Genomic DNA, 19,676 nt, shown 5'->3' on the forward strand with positions numbered 1-19,676 from the left:
TGCCTTGGACACCACGTGAAAATGAGTCGTGCACATCTGGAAGCGGAGTGTATGCACATAGCTCTGCCAGTTTATTTATTCCTGCAAATTCTCCCTAATTAGGGAATGTGGGGAAGTTTGCAGCAATGGAAATAGCCTCTTTCTGAGGGGTTCAATCTTCTGGCTCACCCTCACCTCCCCTTTTTGCCTCTGCAAATATGCATGGGGTGGAAATTGCAGGGAGGTCTTACCTACCTTGAGGTCCAGGCACTGCACTTTCTTCTGGAGTCAGATGCATCCTCAGCTGCACGGGAAGGCTTTGCAATGGAAACATGCTGTGCCATGTGTGTGTTAAACTCATCAGAGGATAAGCAAGGTTTCTGAAGCCTCTTGGTACTGTTAAAACATCTGTGCTGCCACACAAAGCTACTTTTTGTGCCGGCTTGATCTTAATATTAAAATGCAGTAATTAATAATGAATAATTTTAAAAACAATGACAGTATTAAGGTCAGTTTTCTGCTTGGATCCTAAACTGCATCTCCTAGGTTCTTAGGAAAGTCTGACCTGAAAGTAAATGACAAGAATGAGGGCATGAGACTGTGTTTGTTTTAACTGCGTGAGGTTCAGGCAGATGCAGTCCCTGATCCTCTTCCCATTTCCTTCCCCTGCAAGTATCCCCCGACGTTTAATCAACACCAGGGAGCTGTGCTTCCCTTCCTTTCCCTTCCTTTCCCTTCCCAGGCACGGGGGCTGCCAGCAGGCTCCTCCAGTGCAATGCTCACCTCCTGGGTGTGCACTTGGCTGGGGCTGGTGCAAGGCTCCTGGCCTGGGCTCGGGACAGCACTTCCCTTTCCAGGCTCTAGGCATGCACAATAGCCGGAATCATCGTCTCAGCGTGGAACACTTCAAACTGGGCTCCAGCACCAGCATGAGGTTGGTGGGGCCCGTGGTGAGCTCATCCTCTGCATACAGATCACTGGATACAATGGGGCAAATTGCTTGCTGGAGTTGAGAAGGGTTGGGTGTATAGGAAGGGGATTTGTTAGGTGCAAAGCTGTGCCCTTCCAGCATAGCCACGTGCTGCTGGATCTGAGCATGGTGGATGCTAACCTGCAGCATCATCCCTGCAGGCAGTGGGACTGGGTGCCTGGTTTGGATCCCACATCAGCACTGGTGTGAACCCAGGGCCACTACATCTCCATCCCCACAGAAGCAGGGAAGGTGCTGGGGACCATCAAGAATTTACACACGTGGTGGGCAGGAAAGACTCGGCTCTGTTTTCAGGTTGGCAGGGTGAGAGGGTGGATGTTGGTCCTCTGATTGCCCAGCTTGGTGTAACCACACGTGATGAGTTCCCTTGTCCTGTTTGAGAACGACTCCACACTGACATAATGGAGTTAAACCTAAGATGAAGTTATGCATTGATCCCCTGCAGGAGGTGGAGGAGAAGAGGCTGCAGGGACCTTGTGTCTGCAGGTGTTCCTCTACCTGCCCAGCTCTGTTGGGCCTCTCAGCTCCAGGATTGTCCCAGAACACCGAGTTTGCTGTTTTCCCTGTTTGTGCAGTGAGTATCTGAGAAGCTGCAGGCTCAGGAACTATCTCCTTCCCCATGTCACGTTGTATTTCCTACAAGCAGCCATGCCCCACATCAAAACCTTCTTGGCTTTTTGTCCTTTTGATTTCACAGCAGTTCCTTTACATCTCCCATCACTAACTGTTAAAATCTTCTCATTTCCAGCTCATGTTGACCTGTTTGTGCCACAACCATGTCCGAGTTTGGATTGGGCTTTTCTTTTGTTCCCTTAGTAACAGTGATCTTTGCCTGCAGCAGCTTTCCCCTGTAGTGTACCTACATGTGATGCTTCCAGCAGTCCCATCCCCTCTCCACTTTCATTTCTGCTTGCTTTTCCTGACACTGGGCTGCCAGGATGACTCCAGATGGAGCAGTAGTGATTTCTGCTTTGCTGCTGGAAGCATCTCACTGTTTCAGGAGCGCACTTGCTTTAACTGCATGGTGTTGGTGGCTCACGGCCACACTGGGACCCACCAGTGCTATGAGGTCCTTCACAGTGAAGCATTCTTCATGAGCAAAGACTTTATTAAAAGCCCTTTAGGTACTGACTTCCTATCATTCTTCCAGATTTCATCCTATTTCTATTATCCAGGTTTCAAAGTTACCCGACCCTTTCTGTGCGGTACCCTGGCTCTGTGTTTGGAGCAGCGGCTGCGTAGCTCTGTGGCACTAAGGGATGAGATCTGGCCACACTTCCCTTACCAAGAAATTCAGTTGATTATCCAGAAATCTAAGCAGCAAAGCTATTTTGAATTTTCTAAGCTTTTCCCATGCTCTTAGTTTCCTTGCAAAGGAAGGGAAGTGTGACCAGTGGTGACCAGTGAAGCGCGGCTGTCCTCACAGCATTTCCTTTGGAAGCAGGAAGAGCCTAAAGCCATGGGAAAGTGCCTTTTTTTGTGACAATCCCTACGTAATCGGCAGGTCTGGCTTCATCTACATGAGAGCACAGGTGGAGGTGATGGGAACTGTGTCTCTGCTTTTCCATCCAGAGTCCCCCCAGCCAGTAACACTGGCACTTCCCAAGGAGCTGGGGGCTGGATTGCCACCACAACCAGGCCTGCCTACCTGCCATGTCTGTTACATACCTCAGTTTCCCAGCTGTAATGTGGAGATCATTGAGCTTCTTCCTGGTGGATTTGAAAGCAGCTTTTTGGGGGGGGCAGAATCACAAGAAGTCAGAAAGTGCAGGGAGCAGAGGAACAGAAGGGAAGGTAATTGCAACAGCCTTATTTGGGGGCGGGGGCTTAGAAAGAAGAGCTGTGACCCCTCATTCCTTTGCCTTCAAAATCTGCCTTGTCTGGGTTATGATACATCTGTTTCTCCCTGTTAGCCTGCATTGGTGCTGCCTGTCTGACCACAGCTGAGTGTATGGTGCTGGCAGTGCTGCTCCTGCTTTGGCTTTTGGTGATGCTTGTGGGGATGTTGGACCACTGCGGATGTTGGGAGTGGGTATCACACAGTGCAAGAGCCTCCACACCACACCTCCCCAGAAAGGATGTTTTATCTGTGATCAACAGCATGAAAAGATATTTGAACTCTCACTAGAAACATTGGGTGGTTGATAATAGTGTTCAGCTGTTCCTACCTAGTAGTTTTGGTCAGTAAGTCTCAAAGTATTTTATAGAAGAGGCCAGAATAGATCAGAAGTTTTGTTTTCTAACTGAAATAGGGAGAGGAAAGGGAAGATGCTGTGGATGAATTACTTGCTTTTGTGTGTGACACATTTAAGATTCAAGTAACCACAGTGACTCATGCCACCCTGTCTAACAGCTGACGCTCATGACTGGGCAGATCATGAGAGTGATAACTACTGCATGGGTTCAGAAAACCCTGACTTGTGGGAGGAAGAAAATCTGCCTGAAAAACTGCATTCTTAGCAGCTTGCAAGGGAACTGTATGGTGCTGTTTAAAATGCATGTGGAAAGGAAAGTCCCTTTTCTCCTTAGCCTATCTTGATAAGGGATCTTCTAATGCTGATACCATCTCCTTGGGTTTTTTTCTTCGCTAATGTTATTTTCCTTCTTGAAGTGACTTCCTAGGTCTGCTCTGCATCATGGTCCCCCATGTCTGTGCCAGGGCAGAGGCAGTGACCTCTGGAGGAGGTTGTGCTGTGATATGGAGAAGCACTCAAGGTACATGGCTGCCTGGAGGGCAGGAGAGGCCAGGGATGAAGTACCCAGGGAACAAGAGTTTCTTGCATCTGCCAGCTATCATGGCTTTAAGCTAGTTTATCTTGGTGTCCATAACTAAGTCATCAGCAGATTTTACAGACTGCCTTTTCAGGGGCAGGAAATCACTTCTAAGCCAACAAAACAACTTTGCAGGAAGCTTATTGCTCATCTGAAGAGCAGAGTGATGGCGAAGGAAAATGGCTGAGCAGTCAGTGCCCTTGGTGGCCTGGGTTAGTAAGGAAACAAGAAGTATTTCCATTATCATGTAATGCAGCAAGGGAAGTAATTTGTTTAAAGCCCTCCTGCAGCCAGTGGTTTGCAGAACAGGGATTGGGTCTCAGACAGCAGCAGACCCGAAGGTCTCAGCTCTAGGTGAGTACCCTGATTACAATAAAACCAGTTAGAGAGACTCTTGGGTTTTGCTAGCAAGGGGAGCAGCAAGCACCAGAAGAGATGTGATCTGCTCTCTTTCTTTGGAAAAGTGAGTTCTCACTCTTTGCTACAACCAAATCAAACATCCAATGACAAACACTTGTGAAATGTTGGGAGGGAGGAGCAGGAAAGCCAAGTAAGTGACTAAGAGAGCAAAGAAAATGCCTGACATGAGGGACAGAAGGGCAGAACCTGATGAGTTTATCGAAGGGAATGCAGGTGATGTGGTCAGTGTGGGAGATCAGGAGAAGGTTCAGGGTCCTTAATCTCCTTGATCTACCAGACAAGGGCAGAGCAGGGCCTCTGCTGAAATTGCATTTGGATGAGCAGCATGACACACACTTGTGCTACACTGATGGGGAGCCCCAGAAATAAATCTCAGTGAAGGTGATGATTCTCCATCCCTTTAGAGTGGGTGCTCAGCTTCCTAGGGTTGCCTGCCTTTCTAGCAGAGCTGCTTAGGTGAACACAAGCTTTCAAGTTTAGGGTGCAGGCAGAACACCAGATGAAATGGATTTAGCTGGTATGTGTGGACTGGACAAGTGAATAATTTTTTTTGCTCCCTTTTGCTTAGGAAATGCAGAGTAACCCAGGGAACAGGGACTAAAGCAAACTGCCTCAAACTCTTCTCCTGAAGAGCTCTGAACTTCTTCAGCAGTTTCATGAGGCCAGAGGACATCATCATAGCACTCACTGCTCACTGCCTACCAAGCAATGGGGGCTTTTCTAGTGGTTTACTTGTATTGCCTCCTGTTGACCTCAAAAAGAGAGTCCTCATCACAGTGCCACACTGATCCACCACCGTGTGACCTAGTTCAAGGAGTCCCATCAGGCTCCAAGCAGCGGGTCTGGCATGAATCTCATGGGGTTTGTGAGGGGGGAGACTCTGAACATCAAAAAATACGCTTGGCTCTTCCTCAGCTTGACCCTATTGCGCTTTTAAAAGTCCTTTTTTACCATACTGATTTTTAGTTTGTCTTACTTAGACCGTTTTTCCCCTTTTAAACCCATTCTGCAGGCTTGCAACGAGAGCGTACGGGGGAGTTAAGGATGCTTAACAGCCTTCCTACTCTCGGTTCTGCTCCTCCAGCGGGGCGTCAGGGTCAGTTTTAACAAAGTAGCTTTCCTTGTCGCTCTGTAACTGGGGTTGGTACTTGCCAGCCTTTTGTACCTGTTGGAACCGGATCCGGATGTGACCTGCGTGTGAGCAATGGGGAAGAGGGAAAGCAAGCTGCTTTCTTCAGAAAATCAATGGTGTGATGCTGTGTGATGTGTCCGTCACCACCGCTCCCTGCAGAGCAGAGGTGGATGTGACACCCTGGCGTGATAGCCACAGGTCCACGCTGGTTTCTGTTCTTCCCTATGGCGTGGGGAACAGGTAATGGTGTTCAGGCAGGAGCGCTTGACAAGGGGACACGGGGCGGCATGGGTGGTGTATTGCACAGGGAGGCATTTACACTTCTGCTGTTGCCCAGAGGTGCAGCACTGGTGCCTCTCTGCACTGCTGTGGTGTGTTGGTTTCTGATGCCTTTAGAAGCGCAAGAAATGAAAGCTGAACTCTGCTGCTGGTGAAAGGGGGAGGAAAACCACTATACCTGTCTTAAAACGCCACACTCGTAGTTTAAAAGTGCATTCTCAAGACTATTTAAGCTGTTCTCATGTTTTAAAGTAATGCCTTTCCTTGGATTAAAACCTCAAGTTATTAACAAGATTGAAAACCTGGACCTTCTTGAGTCTGGGAAATTGGTGCTGTTGGTTTTGTGTTCTGGTTCACATCACTCTCGGGGAGTCTGTGGTGTTTGCAGACTTTGGAAGTGTAAAATTAAGTGTGTGACATAAGCGATGAGGCATGCACTTTCTGCAGGAACAGTACTACTGTTTTGCATAATTCTTCTTTATGGTTCATCCAAAGTGGACTAAAACCCCAGCCCATTAATTCTTCTTTTCCTGTTGATGTGCCTGGACACATTTCAGAGATATCATCACTTATAAATGATGCCACTAAAACACAGGGTGGGGAGGATAAAAAGAGGGTCAAGAGGGCAGGAGCTGAATCAACATGGGAAGGGAGATACATCAGATCCTGAGCAGAGAGATGCACAAACTGAGAGGGTGTGAGCGGTGGAGGGTAGGTGGCTGTGTCATAGAAGAGGCTGGTGTTGATGCCTGGAGCTCAGGCTGGAGCGGAGCAAGCTGTGGCACCGTGGGGCTCACATGAACGTGCCCAGCTGCACACTCAGCTTCGGGGTGGCTTTTGTAGCCTCTTCTGCTGCTTCGGTGGCAGCTTCCAGAGCTGGCTGCAGAAGTAGCGACGGCTTAGCACTGCTAGCTAGTGCTCTGGTTTGGTTTTGAGAAATCGTGACAACAGGGGAGGGAGGGGGGCGAGTTGCTCCTTTCCAAACAAGGGCAAGTTGAAAAGCGAACGGGTTACGGGCGCTCGAGAACACCGGGGATGCAGCCCAGCCGTTTAGGCGAGTAGCATCCCTTTCGTGGGGCATCCTCGGGGGCCGACCCAAGGCTGGTTCCACTTTTGTTCTGCACCCCGGCAGGCACCGGGTTCCGCAGAGGGGCCGGCACCACGGTGGGGGGGGGGGGGAGGTTGTGACGGGCGTGGGGAGCAGCCAGTGCGCGGCGAGGGGCCGGGCCGGGCTGCGCTGGGTTGGGCCGGGCCGGGCGGCATGGCAGCGTGCCCGCCGGCGCGGGGGGCGGCCGCAGCCGCTCGCCCTCCGCCATTCATTCGGCCGCAGGCGGCGGCGGCTGCGAGCACCCGCGGAGCCGGGGGGCAGCGCCCCGCTCCCCGCCATGGCCGACCCGGCCGTTAACGCGCACCTGGAGGGCATCATCTCCGACTTCGAAGGTGGGTGGCCCCGGGATGGATGGAGGGACGGAGGGGCGGGGAGGTTAAGTTGGATCTGGGGCTAAACCGGGAGAAGTTGCCGCTGGGCAGCGCGGAGCCGCCCGCGCCCCTCGCAGGCACCGCGCCGGACCGAGCCCGGTCCCCCGGGAACAGCTGCTGCTGGTCCCGGTGGGTCTGGGGCCGCTGTTGTCGGTGCCGTTATCGGGCTACAGTGCCTTTTGTTCCGAGCCGCTGTACCCGGGTGTTATCCGCTGAGGCAGGATCCTACGGGATGTTTTTTCCTTTCCTGCCTTTCCCAAGTTGGTTTATGCAGATTTTTAGCTGTAAGCGCAAGCCTGACAAGACTAAAAGTCTGTGAAACCCCAGGCACTGGCCTTCTGTTGACTCCCAGATTTTGGATGCAGACACAGCCCCGGAGTAGCTGGGAGGCAGATAGCGAACCCAAGTTTCCAATATGTCCATAGCGGGAGCTGCCCGCCCTCGAAAGCTTCGCAGTTGTCCCATGGCAGAGCTCCAGTTGCCCGACAGCGTTGACTCCTCTTGGAGCGTGGACGGGGGATGCCTCCTCCCTGGGTACCTGGGGCTCTTTGCCCTGTTTGCTGGCTCTTTCAGGCAAGAAAATAAGCTCACGGGGAAGCGCGCTGCTGCCAGATGGGTATGGGAGTGAGAGACAGGCAGAAGGAGGGGGGAGGCTGTGTCTGAAGCAGGCGCTGAGAGATCGGCTCGGGGGAGCTCATCTTCCTGAGCACAGTTCTGGAAGAGCAGCCCCGTCCCTGCGCACTCACATCCTGGCAGCGACCCAAAAGTGAGCTTCGAGCAGCGGTTTCTAGAAAAAAAGAAAAGCAAGAAGCAGTGGAGCTCTGGGGGCCGTGATGGGAGCTTATCCAGGGGCTGCGTGGGGATGGCGGCTGGCTGCGGGCTGGGATAGCTTCACCGCCTCCTGGTGAAGCCAGCCTTGCCTTTGGGAAGCAGCACCGTGGTGTTTTCCCTCTGGGTAGCTGAGGAAGCTGAGAGCGCAAGGGTTCCTCTTCCAGGTCAGGCAGGAAACGGGTGGCAGAGCTGGGGTCCCTGCAGCCCCTGTTGGAAGGTTTAGCCACATCCCTGGCCTCTCTTTTCCAGCCCTTGGGCTTTCTTCAGCTAAAGTTGGGAGTGGATGACTTAGCAGGAGGGTGAGGAAAGTCACGTCCCTTAGGAAGATTGGGACTAACAAGTGTTGGGACACAGAGAGCGACCCGATACACCAATCAGTTTGGCACTCGGGGCTCAGCAGCGCCTTTGTAACTGTCCTGTGGGCACTCGGATGCTTCCCCACCCCAGGGCTCCCCAGTGCTGATGTAATTACAGCCTTTCCTCTCCCTGCTCCAATTGCATTTAAATCTCAGAAGAATGAGTAATTCCCTACTTGGATATGATAAAGGCTTTGCTGTGAGCCCCGGGGCTGCTTGTTGGGGCTGTGTGTGCTCCTCGGTGGCACCGAGCTGCTCTGCAGTGCTGTTTTTCTCAGTCCATGGAGCGCTTCATAGTTCCTGCCTGTGCAGAGAGAGAGGCTGGGGAAAGCTCTCTGCGTCTGCAGCCAAAAGGTCTGGCCTTGCCCTTGAGCAGGGATCCGGGCTACTGTTCCACAATACAATCAGTTTTCTGGGTTGCAGAGCAGCTTCCTAAGAACAAGGCAATTAATTTCCAGCCTGTAAGGCAGGAGATGCCGTGTTCGTGTCTGCTGGGTGGGTGTCTCGGCCCCAGGCAGCCCGTGGCCAAGCAGGAAAGATGAGCCAAAAATACCACGGAGCAGAAACACCAGATCACCCAGCAGGCAGAGCCCTCTTTGTTCTTGCCGCTCACACACTGCCTGCCCTTCCGAACCACCCTGGTTGTTCCTGCCTGCTTTGCTCACAGCATTGGTGCCTGGCACGGGACCCACAGTTTTCTTGTCCTCGCAGGGAGTTGCAGGCTCTCCTGTGGGCTGCTGGTGTGGGAGCTGCCGGCCCCCGTGAGTCCGAGGAGGATGCAAGGGCTCTTTGAGAGGGGGAAAGGAGTACAAGATACAGCTTAGTTTCCAAATCAAAGCAACACGTGAGAGGGAAACACAGCACGGCAAAGTGCATTCTTCCTTGTGCCTGATGATGGGTATTGTCACTCCAGGCAACAGAACATGCATCCACCTCTAACCATGCAGCAGGTCCTGCAGGGAGGGCGCTAATCCTGCTGTTTGACTGGCAAAGGCTTTCTCATCTCTAATGGGGGGAGCATTGTTAGGTCTGTGGTCTGCCAGGATTTACAGAACATAATAGTTCTGCCCCGTGGCTATTGATTTTGGCAGGGTTTGGAAGCATGGCTGGCTCAGCCGTGGTTGCGGCAGCACTTTCCAGGCTCACCTCTGTCTTGGAAGGGACTGTTGCTTGCTCAGCTCTCCAGGGTCTGAGACATGGATCCCTGAGCTGCAGGGAAGGGAATGTGTAGCAGTAAATGGGATGCTTGTGCAGTGTGTAAACACGAAACCATCCTGACCCTGTTCATGTTGGGTGATGCTGGAGAGTCTGTGACTGCAGAGAGGGATGGATGTTCCTGTTCACAGCTTTGGTTGGCTGTGATGATGCCTAAAGATATCTCCAAAACATGGTACTTGTCTTCCTGCTAAGGATTTAGAACACCGTGTGCTCATGATCTACTGTCTGGTAGTAAGACAGAAGAGAGATGCTCCAGCCCCTCATCCTGGTGCGATGTGTCTGCTGCTGAGCAGAGTCCCATGGGTAACTGAGGTGCATTTTTGCTTCCAGTTGCTGCTGGTGAGCTGGCAGCAGTGATGCTGAGCACTCCTTGTCTTTGCCAATGCTGTCAGTCAACACCAGATTCATTTCCTTGTAATGTTGAAAACACAAATGTCACAGCGGGTGCAAGCTGCGAGTGCTGGTAAATGCTAAGTGGGGCTGTGGGTGTGTGGAGTGTGCCAAGGGGTTCAGTGTGATGGCCAGAGCTAGAGCCTTGGGGGGGGGGACGGGGGGACGGACAGGCAGAAACTATGAGGCAGTCTTTGCTTAGTGTTATTTTTCTTCTTCCCCACTCTTGGCACTTTCCCTACAGACATCTACTGCTTGCACTGCCTGATGAAGGCTATTACTAGTATTTCAGCCACAGACTTCTTCTCAAAGAGGTCCTGACTCATGCTAAGTTCTGTCCTGGTTTTAAGGGTCATTGAAGACAAAGAAACATCAGCCAGGTTGTTTTTGGGAGGGGGCTTTATTAGGAATAGCCTCTTCTATGTGCATGAGTCTCACGGGCTCGTCCTTAAAATCTGCTTGAACAAATGCCAGGGATGTCTGTGGGACACGTGGCCGTGGTGCATCCCCTGTGCTGCTCGGGGCTGCTGTGCCTGCTGCCATGGGGAGCAGCTGCTGCCTCCTGCTAATATTAGCAGGAATGTGCCAGAGGGATGGTCGCGATGTTATGTGGGTGATGCGGCTCGAATTCAATGTGATGAAGAGCCCCAGAGAGGGGATGTGCTCCGTGTTTGTGTAAGCATCTCGCTGAATAAGGATTTGGGGTCTCCCCTGGCAGCCGTGCCGAAGGGGCTGCAAAATGAGTGATTGCCAGGGCTTACATCTGTGGGAATGGGCTGGGAGTCTGGGTCCTGCTTGTGCCTGGAAAAGGAAATACAAAAAGATCTCTCAGGTCATATCTCAGATCATCTGAACCCTCTGAGTGAAGCAGAGCTCCTGAATGTCAGTTGTTGGTTATATTGCAACTGGTCTCTTCTGGTATTCTTCATCACCAGCCCAGCATGGGTAGAGCCACTGCCACTCTCCCAGCTGAATGATGTAGACAGCAAGTCACCTCTAGTGTCCTCAATGATGAGCTTTATAGATGCTTCAGATGTTTTCTCTCTGTGTCCACTCTTCCTATCTAAATTCCTGAATCTGAGACAAAAGGATGGGGTTTTCCTGCCAAATCAGTGTATGGAGGGAGAGACAGGAGCCAGGGGAAGGTGCCTGTGGGAAGGCAGGAGTTGTGTCTTTTCCTGTGGAAGTTGTATCTTCTCCTGCAGAACTGGCCTTCAGTAGAGTGGAAAAATCATATCTGCCTGGTTACACCAGCAGGGACCTGCCGTTGTGGACTCTTGTTGTTTGGGCTTTTTTTCCCCTATGTATATTTAGTTCCTTGGGAATAACAAGGTTGTGAGAGAGTGGGAAGGGGAAGAACAGCTCCATCCATGTGAGCTGGGCTCTGGGGATGGCCTCTGGCCTTTCTTAGGATGTAGGCTCATCCAAAGGTCATTGTTTATAGACATCTTATGCAAGGAGGAGGGCTGGGCTGCATGTCCTTGGGGATGGGCAACCACTCACTGCAGCATGGACCAGAGTGTCCTTGGCTCTGTGTCAGCATGGAGGGTTTCCAGTGTTGGCCTGTGTGGATGAGCTCTTGCTGTCCACTGGAGATCAGTCTTGAGCAAAGTGAGCACAGTGCTGTGCTCATCATAAAGAAACCTTTCAAAAGTGGCTGGATGGGAAGGGACAGAAAGAGGATGAGGCTTGATACTGGAGCCTGTGCAAGTGTACTGCTGGTGCCTGGTGGTAAGTCAAGGTCTGGAGTGTGTACACGATGCTGCCTCTTCCAGGTACTCACCAGTCTCTGGGATCTTAGTTGCATCTTTCCCTTAGTAAGAAGCTCACCTAAAATATAATAACTCAGCTGCTTTACTCTTTGCTTCTTGGTGGTTTATGGCAGTGAAGTGAGTTGGAAGCACCTCTAGAACATGTTGGGTCATGCCTAATGGATTTAAGTGACCATGTCTACATCTCTTGGTCAATGCCTGCCAGCGAACCTGCTGCTGAGAGTCGTGGCATCACCGAGGGACCTGTGGCTTCACTGTCTGGGTGCTGGGTTAGTTGCTGTTCTGCAGCCCTTCCTTGCAGGGAGCTGCTCAGCCCATTTTCCCAGGAGTCAGGACCCAGACAGCAGCCGCAAAAGCCTGGACTGGGACTTGTCATAAATCCAAAGACAATAATGGAGACTGCAGAGCCCATAATCACTCCAGATATTCATGTTTCTGACTCTGATATTTGATCTTTAAGGCAATGTCTTTCTGCAGGACCATTACGCAGGCTCTTTCCCTCTCCCACCCTTCCTCCCTCCTGCTGCAGTGTGCTCTGGCACCTTAGTCTTTAGAGGTGGGACATGGATGCAACAAACCAAGTGACCCTAAATCCTGGTTAAGCTTATTTGAAGCCTGTAAAAATGAGTTGATGGGTCTGAATCCAGTTCCCAATAGGGCTGTGCCTGTTTGGTGAGGTTCAGGGTCCATCAGGGGAACTTTTTGTGGGACAGGGGTGGGCTGTCATGCCCTTCAGCATGGGGCTAGGGTTGTGTCCTGGCCACTTCTCATTTTGTACCTGCAGGGTATCATTTGGTCCTGGCACCCCTCTTCTTTACTCATGGAGGCATCAGCAGTTTGCACCCATCTGCTGTGCTGCTGCTAGAAAGAACCTCTTCCCTTCCTTCCCTGCTGCACAAATGGTGCTGGTGAGGAGTAGCTCTTTGGGCAATGAAGGGGTTTATTGTCACCTTCAACTTATGCAGAGTTGTCCCGAGATTAATGAAAGCTCTTATCTCCTGCTGGCTCTGACTCAGGCTTTTACAGTGATTGTTTCTGTGAGCTTGCTGGACAGAGCTCAGCACTTGGGTCTCCTGGGGACACTTTTGGAGTGGTGACTCAGGTGCAGGGTCTGTCCAAGCTGGCTCTTGGCTGGTTTGCATGCCCAAAGGTGCCACACCATGGGTGTCAGGGCAGTCTGTCCCCTGCACCTTCCCAGTGCTGCAGCAGATACCCTGTTGCTGGCACCCAAGTTGGGGTAGGGTACCAACATGTTGTCTCGGTATAGACACAGCCTCCGGTGAACTGCAGGGCAGGGGACACCATGACTGCATTGTTCTGTGACACCCTCCTCCTAGCAATAGAGGTAATGGTTTGAGTAAGCATCACAACATTATACAGCCCATTGCTCCTGGTGAGTTTGGTGCTCTCCAGCTTGTCCCAGCCCTGGGAGTTGTGGCAGGTTAACGGTGAGGGCATCAGCACACAACATCACACTGGCACTGGTCTGCTGGACTGCTCTGGGAGGGAAGAAGGATGCTGAGGAGTGAGGTTGGGGCCTAGGCTTTCTTTCATCTGGTCATTGGAAGCCCCCTTCAACAGAGACATCAGAGCTGGAAGCAGTGGCACCAGCAGTCACCGGGCCTGAATGGCTCCTGCGTCTTTCCTTTAGCCAGTTTTGCCAATTTCCCTTTTTCTGTAGCTTTTTAAGCATCACGTTGCAACACCACCTATCAGAGTGTCTCCTCAAGCTCAGACTTGGTGATTTAATCACCCAGTCCCCAGGCTGGTCACCCACCTGAGTCACTCCTTATGTTCCCTGCCTGGGTATTGGGAGCCATGGGAATGGTGTCTGGCTGCTTCCTAGGCCCGGTACAGGGCAGTCTGGGGTCTGCAAGACCATCTGTAACACACTTTTGCCTTCTGGGTGATTGGAAGGTGTTTTAGAAATACCAGTGAACCGAACCAAACCTGCAGTCCCCCGCGAGGTGCAGAGAAGATTTATTCTTCTCCTTCCTCCTCCCCATCGAAAGGAAACTGGAGCACAGGCAGGAGGCAAAAGCTGCAGAGAGCCTGTGGCAGAGCCAGTAATGCAATCTGCTGGGCTTGAGACTCTGTGTTTGATGTCATTTGCTGTACAATTATGAAATGAATAGAAGGGATGTAAAATAGACTGCTCTGATCTGCAAGCGTTTTGCTGAGGGTTAATGGTTATATAAACCAAAGTGTAATGGAGAATCAAAGCTAAAACCATTCTAGAACTGTGTTATAGGGACTGGAAAGCTGGGATTTTGGATTAATCTTAGTGTGGATTGTCTTTTTTTCCACTCTGAGTCCCAACTTTGCTTTTGCATGGTCATTTCTGGTAAATGAGGAGTTGGCTGCATTGGTCTGAGGCTGCTCTGTAGCTTACTGCGTGTGAATGCAATGCTGCTTGAGAAGCTTTGCTTAATGTCAGAGCCCTGAACTTGCATTTATCCCCACATTTCCTCCATGGTTTAGCTCCTGGTACTGGTTGCACAGTTCAGGAAGGCACTGCAGATTAGGAGCACGTTGCCAGTGTTACCTTCTACACGATTTGTGTCAGACCATGCAATCGATCTATTGCAACTTCTTCTGTATGCTGTCTGTAAAGTCAGTTAAAGGATTTGAGCATAAACCAGTCATAATCTGACCCAAAATAGGGTAGGGGTCATGCTACAACAATGGATTGTCATTATGTATTTTTATATGTGTTTATATGTACGTATTGCAACAAGGTTGCTTTATAGGAAAAAGAAAGGTGTGAAATCTCTTGGCAGAAGCATGGGGAAGGGATCCAGCAACTCTGACTTCTCACTTACTTTGGATGACCAGTACCTTCAGGAAAGGTGCTTTTAAAGTTTCCTGCCTTCATTTATCAAGGTGGAAGAGGGCAGCTGAATTTCCGGGGCTCTTTTGAAGCTGGTCCTGTACTCACAAAGTCCTGCCAGTATGTGTAGCATCACTTGCTGCCTGCACTGCCAGTGAATTTCCCATCTCAGCCCAATGGTTTTGAGGAGCTCGGTGCAGTTGGGAGCAGCTGGTTGTTGAGGATGGGATAGAGATACCCTCCTCTGTCCCTACAGGACATTTAGGTTTGTATATACACTCTATAGATACATGAAGAACATCCTACTTGTCCCTGAAACTGAGCCTTTAGCTCACTACAATGCATCCACCTCTGTTACAGATGGCGACAGCTATTCAGCAGCATCATGGACAGTAGGTTTGAATAAGCCATACCCAGGTGGCCCCACGGTAACATGGGCAAACACACTCTGCACTTGAGCTGGGCCAGAAAACTGCCGTGAGCATCCTGCTGCCTGGTGGCAGGGGTCTGGGAAGCTTTAAGGGCTGTGAGCAGTTAATGCTGTGTTGAGTTTCCAAGGGTTTCCTTGAAAGATGAGACCTGCAGCCTCCCCCTCTTTCCTCCCCAGGAACAGGAGGTGACCATCTGGTAGCAGTTTAGAGAAAGGCAGCGCTCTCAAACGGTACCATTGTATGGTGTGAAATAACGGGGGCCTGGCTGCCCCGCTCCCATAAGGCTCTTATGTGTTGGAAAACCCAAGACCAGCTTTCCGTGCCTAAGCAAGCAAGCAAATGTAACCCTGGGGTCACAGCACCCCGTGAGGGGCAGGGGATGCTTAATGGGAAGCAGTTGGGCGCTGTGGCCATGGTGAAGCCTCAGGCTCCGGCTGTGAAGCAGGTCCCGGAGGAGGCAGCATCCCTCACTGTTTATTTTGGTCTCCTCCTGAGCTCTGTGCATAGAGGTTTCCTTGTATAAAGCGTCCCCTTGACTGTTCCTTGGGTATTCCATTTAAAAAGGGAAGAAAAAAGGAGCAGATGTTCCCTCCTTGACCCTTTCCTGGGTTCCATGGGGTGCCTGGAACTGCTCTGTGAGGTGGATGAGCTGTGGTGGATGGCATGCTGTGTAACCCTGGTGCTTCCCCCCAGGAGATGTGGAGCCCTTGGGTGGGAGCCAGGGCCTTCCATGGCATCTAGACACCCTTGGCTTGGCTGGGACCCCCAAGGAGGGACTCCCCTTCTGGGAGACGAGCATGTAGATAGGAGGCCTTGGCCATGGGTTGCTTGGTTGTGACTCCTCTGGCTGTTTTATGAGCTACTGGGGTGTGAACCAGACCTCTGCCTTCTATTCCCAGTTTGTAAGATCCCTAGAGAGCAGCAGTGACTGGTGGCACGTTACCTGCTGGCGCCTGGCTGTGGGGTGGCTGCGAGGATGCAGTGGCCACACTGTGCAGACATCTCCAGCACTGCAGCGTGGAGTAGAAAGAGACATGAATATTTTGCTACTTCTCAAGCCCTGTGCCTGCTTGGGGAGTGTTTAAGCCTGGGATGAAGACGTGCATTTCTTCCCCAAAGTGCCTGGCTGGCAGGGACCACGTTTAGGTGAAGGTTGTGCTTTTGCAGGAGCTGCTGCCATTGTGGACAGCCAGCAGGGCTGCCTGCAGCCAGTGCCATCTCAGCCTGTGCCTCTCTCCTCTGCCAGGGCCATGGTTGTGTGATGCTGAGCAAAATGCAGCTACTTCAAGAGGTTTGTGCAAGTCTGCTCCCCAAAGGGACACTTCCAGGAGCAGTTCCCAGCCAAGGCACAACGCTTTTGGGCAGAGATTGGCAGGGGAAGAGGTTACATCTGAAAGGAAGCACTCTGAAATCTTATTTTAGGGCTTTCTCTGCTGTGGGACGGGAGATGCTGCCTTCAGCAATGGAGGATTGAGCCAGAGCTGCCTGAATTGGTTTGGAATCAGTTAAAAGGAAGTGGGTGTTGGTGGCAGCACCGTTTTGTGCTCACACCCCGTGGTGCATGCAGCTCCAGAGGAAGAGGAGGCAAGAGGCACCTCTGCCTCTTTCTCTGGTACCAGCCAGCTCAGTGGGGATGGGGACCCGATCGGGTGCTGCTGGTGGGGATGGAGAAGCCCTGCTGGTCCTGAAAATTGCCTGGACAATTACATAATGGGGCTAACCCTGCAGTGAGTCCATCCTGGGCTGGGACACCTCGGCCCAGGGTGTCAGGGACATGTGGCCTCACGGGACCTAAGGCATTAGCCACAACTGCCGGGGTAGGACCCAGCACTGCGGGGTGGGAGCTCTGCCCTGCCTTCAGCTCCTGTTGCTGTGGATCAGCCAGCTTCCCTGCAGGAAGCCAGGAGGAGGGTCATTGGAGCAGAGGCTGTTTACTTTCCTTTCTTGGCTCTGCACAGGCTATTTTTAAGCTTTTTCCCTCTTTTTTTGAGAGTTGCTTTGCTTCCTGAGGTCCTTCTCTCTGCTCTGTGGAAGGAGCAGGAGAGAGGCAATGGTGAGCAGAGGAGCTGCAGCCCTGCGCCAAGGGGCACCACTGTTGAAGGTGGCATCCCTTGTGGCTGCAGGTCTCTGTCTCGGAGGTGGAAACACAAACTCTGTTGGTCACAGACCCCATCCTTTCTCATGCCTGGGATGTGTGACCTTCTCCATACCACACTGGACTCGGGGCAGGGGCCACATGTGCCAGCAGGACAAGCTGGATACTGGAATCCCTATGCAACCAGGGCATCCCATCCTGCAGAGAGCCATGGTGGGGAAGCTCTCGGGTTGTCTCCAGTCACATCAGTGACACTGTTGGGGAGGGAACGCCACTGGGATCCATGTGATCTTGATGTCAGGAGCTGCCAAGCTATTTCTAACCTTCTCATGGGGCGGTAGTTCCTTGCCCAGCCCCTTGGTACCTGCTTACTGCCTGTTGGGACTGCGGCTCGCATGGCTGGATGGCTCGAGTCTCCTGTGGTGTAATCGTGGTTTTCCAGCTCTTCCCTAGGCTTTTTGAACCCCTTTGTGTCTGGGCTTTGACCTTTCTCTCCTTTCTTCAGCAGGGCCCAGAAAGACTTGGAGAAAAGCCATTTTGGGTGTTGTATTTGGTCCAGGCCTATGATAAGGCAGGGGATGGCTGTGCTCCAGAAAGACTGCTGGTGGTGCTGGGCAGGTTTACCCTGGCCTTGGGGCACTCTGAGAAGTCTGAAGTCAAAAGGCCATGTGCAGCAGCACCAGCAGTGCCATCAAGTGACCCCCACACCTCCCAGGCACTGCTGCCACCATTCCTTTAGCAGCAGCAAGGGGCATCAGAGGAACTGAGATGATAGAGGTGGTTCATCCCATGACCCCTGCAAATTCATCCAGAGCTCATTATTGGGTCAAAAAGAAATCCCCAAATGCTTCGTACTGGGAAATTTCCAGGTTGATGAAGGATTTCCAGGTTCATTAAGGAAAGATGCTTGACAGTGTTTCCCTTGCTATTGGGTTCCTTAAGAGCATTTTGCTTCCTCCAGGTGTATTTGTCATGAGGTTATTGGGCTGCTTTGTTGAAGGGAATGATTAGAGGCTGAGCTGAAGGAGAGATGAGCAGGTTTTAAAAGCCTGATATGGACACAACTGGGACCCCATCCTTTGGGTTGCTGGCAGTGCCTGGCCAGGCTGTCCCCTTCACTGTTCTTGCCTGCCTGGTGCTGCTTGAGGCCAGGGAAAGCTCCACATTACGTTGCCCCTTCCTCTCTCTTTGTTTTCCTGCAGAACGCAAACTGGCCTTGACTGGTGCATTGTTTTAAACTTGGGATTTCAGGGAAAAAATAGCTAAAATGCCATTTTCTGCATTAAGGGTGTGATGGAGAAGGAAAATGATAGAAAAGTCTGTGCAGGAAAGCCTGAGCTCCAGCTCGGTTTTGGAGACGTGAGAGTTCTGGACAAGTTAGAACAGCTCTCAAATGTGGGAATTGTCTGGATTAATTGTTCTGGGGGTGCTGAGAACTGAGACTTGGACACAGACCTGCAGAGCACAAGATGTGCCAAGCACAGGCAGCGGGGCAGGGATTGCTGCAGGGAGCATCTCCTCTGCAAGAGGTTGGTGACATGGCTGGGAGAGCTCTGTGTGATTCACAAAACAGAACAGAAAATGGAGAAAAACCATCTTCATTTTACTTCACTGCCTCCCTTTTTCCTCCTAGGAATGTCTGGAAAATTTGGAGATGCAGGACAGACCTTCCTGTGTGGCTTGTCCAGCATGGGAGCCCCAGCTCCAGGGGTCTCTCTTTCCTTACCATTTCCTTTGGGAGCTGCTGCCGTGGGATGGGTCCACCCCTGTCCCCAGCTCCTGCTGCCCAGGATGGGATGGAAGCGCTGCCTATCCTGCCTGGAGCAGGGGGTGGCGGGTTTCAGCAGCTGTGTTTGCAATGGCTGGTGGAGCAGAGGCACGTGGACATCCCCTGTCCCACCAGCTGGACACAGCCGTGCCAGATGGCTCCTCTCCAAGGAGGATGTGTCTGAGGGATGGAGGGTCCCTGGGCTCCCTGGCCTTGCCCCAGGAGCTCAGAGCAGCCCCATGGAGCAGAGGAGATGCTCCCTGCGTGGTGGCTCTTCTCCAGCTCCACTCCAGGGGTGGGTGGACATCCCGGGATGGGGGAAGGCTGTGCTCCAGTCTCTCCCCCTTCTCCTGGTACCTGGAATGATCTCCAGCCCAGGGCTTTAAAGGCTAAATCTTACTGATATTATCCTGCTGATGTGAAGGATGGGTGGACTCATTACTGGTGCTTGGACTGGTTGTTAGCAGTGTGGCTGTCATCACGCTGAGGCTGTCATGTGGCTCAGCCTCGCCTCTTGGAGACTGCTTTGGGACCCTGGGGCTGTGCCTCATCCTGCCCCAACTCTGTGCCTGCCTCAGTACTGTGGGGCATGGGGGGTATGGGTAGCCTGTGGTGTTTGGATTCTATCCAGTGGTGATTCTCTGGTTTCCCCCCACTTCCTGTGAAGTTCTGCCTTTTGTATCCACCTGGCTCCTGGGTTTAAAGGCATCTACTTCTTTGAAGAGGACTGGCTGGGGGACACCTGGATGCCCAGGCATGAGCCAGGACATGGTCAGGCAGCTACTGGCCCTTGACTGCGTAGCTGGGATGGGAGCATCGTTCCATGGATGGAGCCTTCCTTCAGTGGTGCTTTGTGCCCCCAAGCTGAGGTCTGACACCAGTGTCCCTCCAGTTCCCACTGACGTGCTCCTGGCTCAGGAGGCTTGCAGGATT

The 19,676-nt window shown here is 52.0% G+C and overlaps 1 protein-coding gene across 5 annotated transcripts in view; it reads left to right on the forward strand.

Moving 5' to 3' along the window:
* The window catches only part of SEPTIN9 (septin 9), a 134,584-nt gene that overhangs the window by 59,083 nt on the left and 55,825 nt on the right, over positions 1-19,676 (forward strand). The window contains exon 1 of one of the 5 annotated variants that reach the window (XM_061455609.1): positions 6,848-7,013. The exons of the other annotated variants lie outside the window; for them this stretch is intronic. Coding sequence (XP_061311593.1) covers positions 6,959-7,013 — 55 coding nt within the window. The 5' untranslated portion in view covers positions 6,848-6,958. Of the gene's footprint in view, positions 1-6,847; positions 7,014-19,676 lie in introns of those variants that run through there. 5 annotated transcript variants of the gene reach the window in all.

The sequence above is a fragment of the Pezoporus flaviventris genome, unplaced genomic scaffold (genome assembly GCF_033815535.1).
Source record: "Pezoporus flaviventris isolate CSIRO_AGI_PZ_B2104156 unplaced genomic scaffold, CSIRO_AGI_Pfla_v1 ptg000020l, whole genome shotgun sequence".
NCBI lineage: Eukaryota > Metazoa > Chordata > Aves > Psittaciformes > Psittacidae > Pezoporus > Pezoporus flaviventris.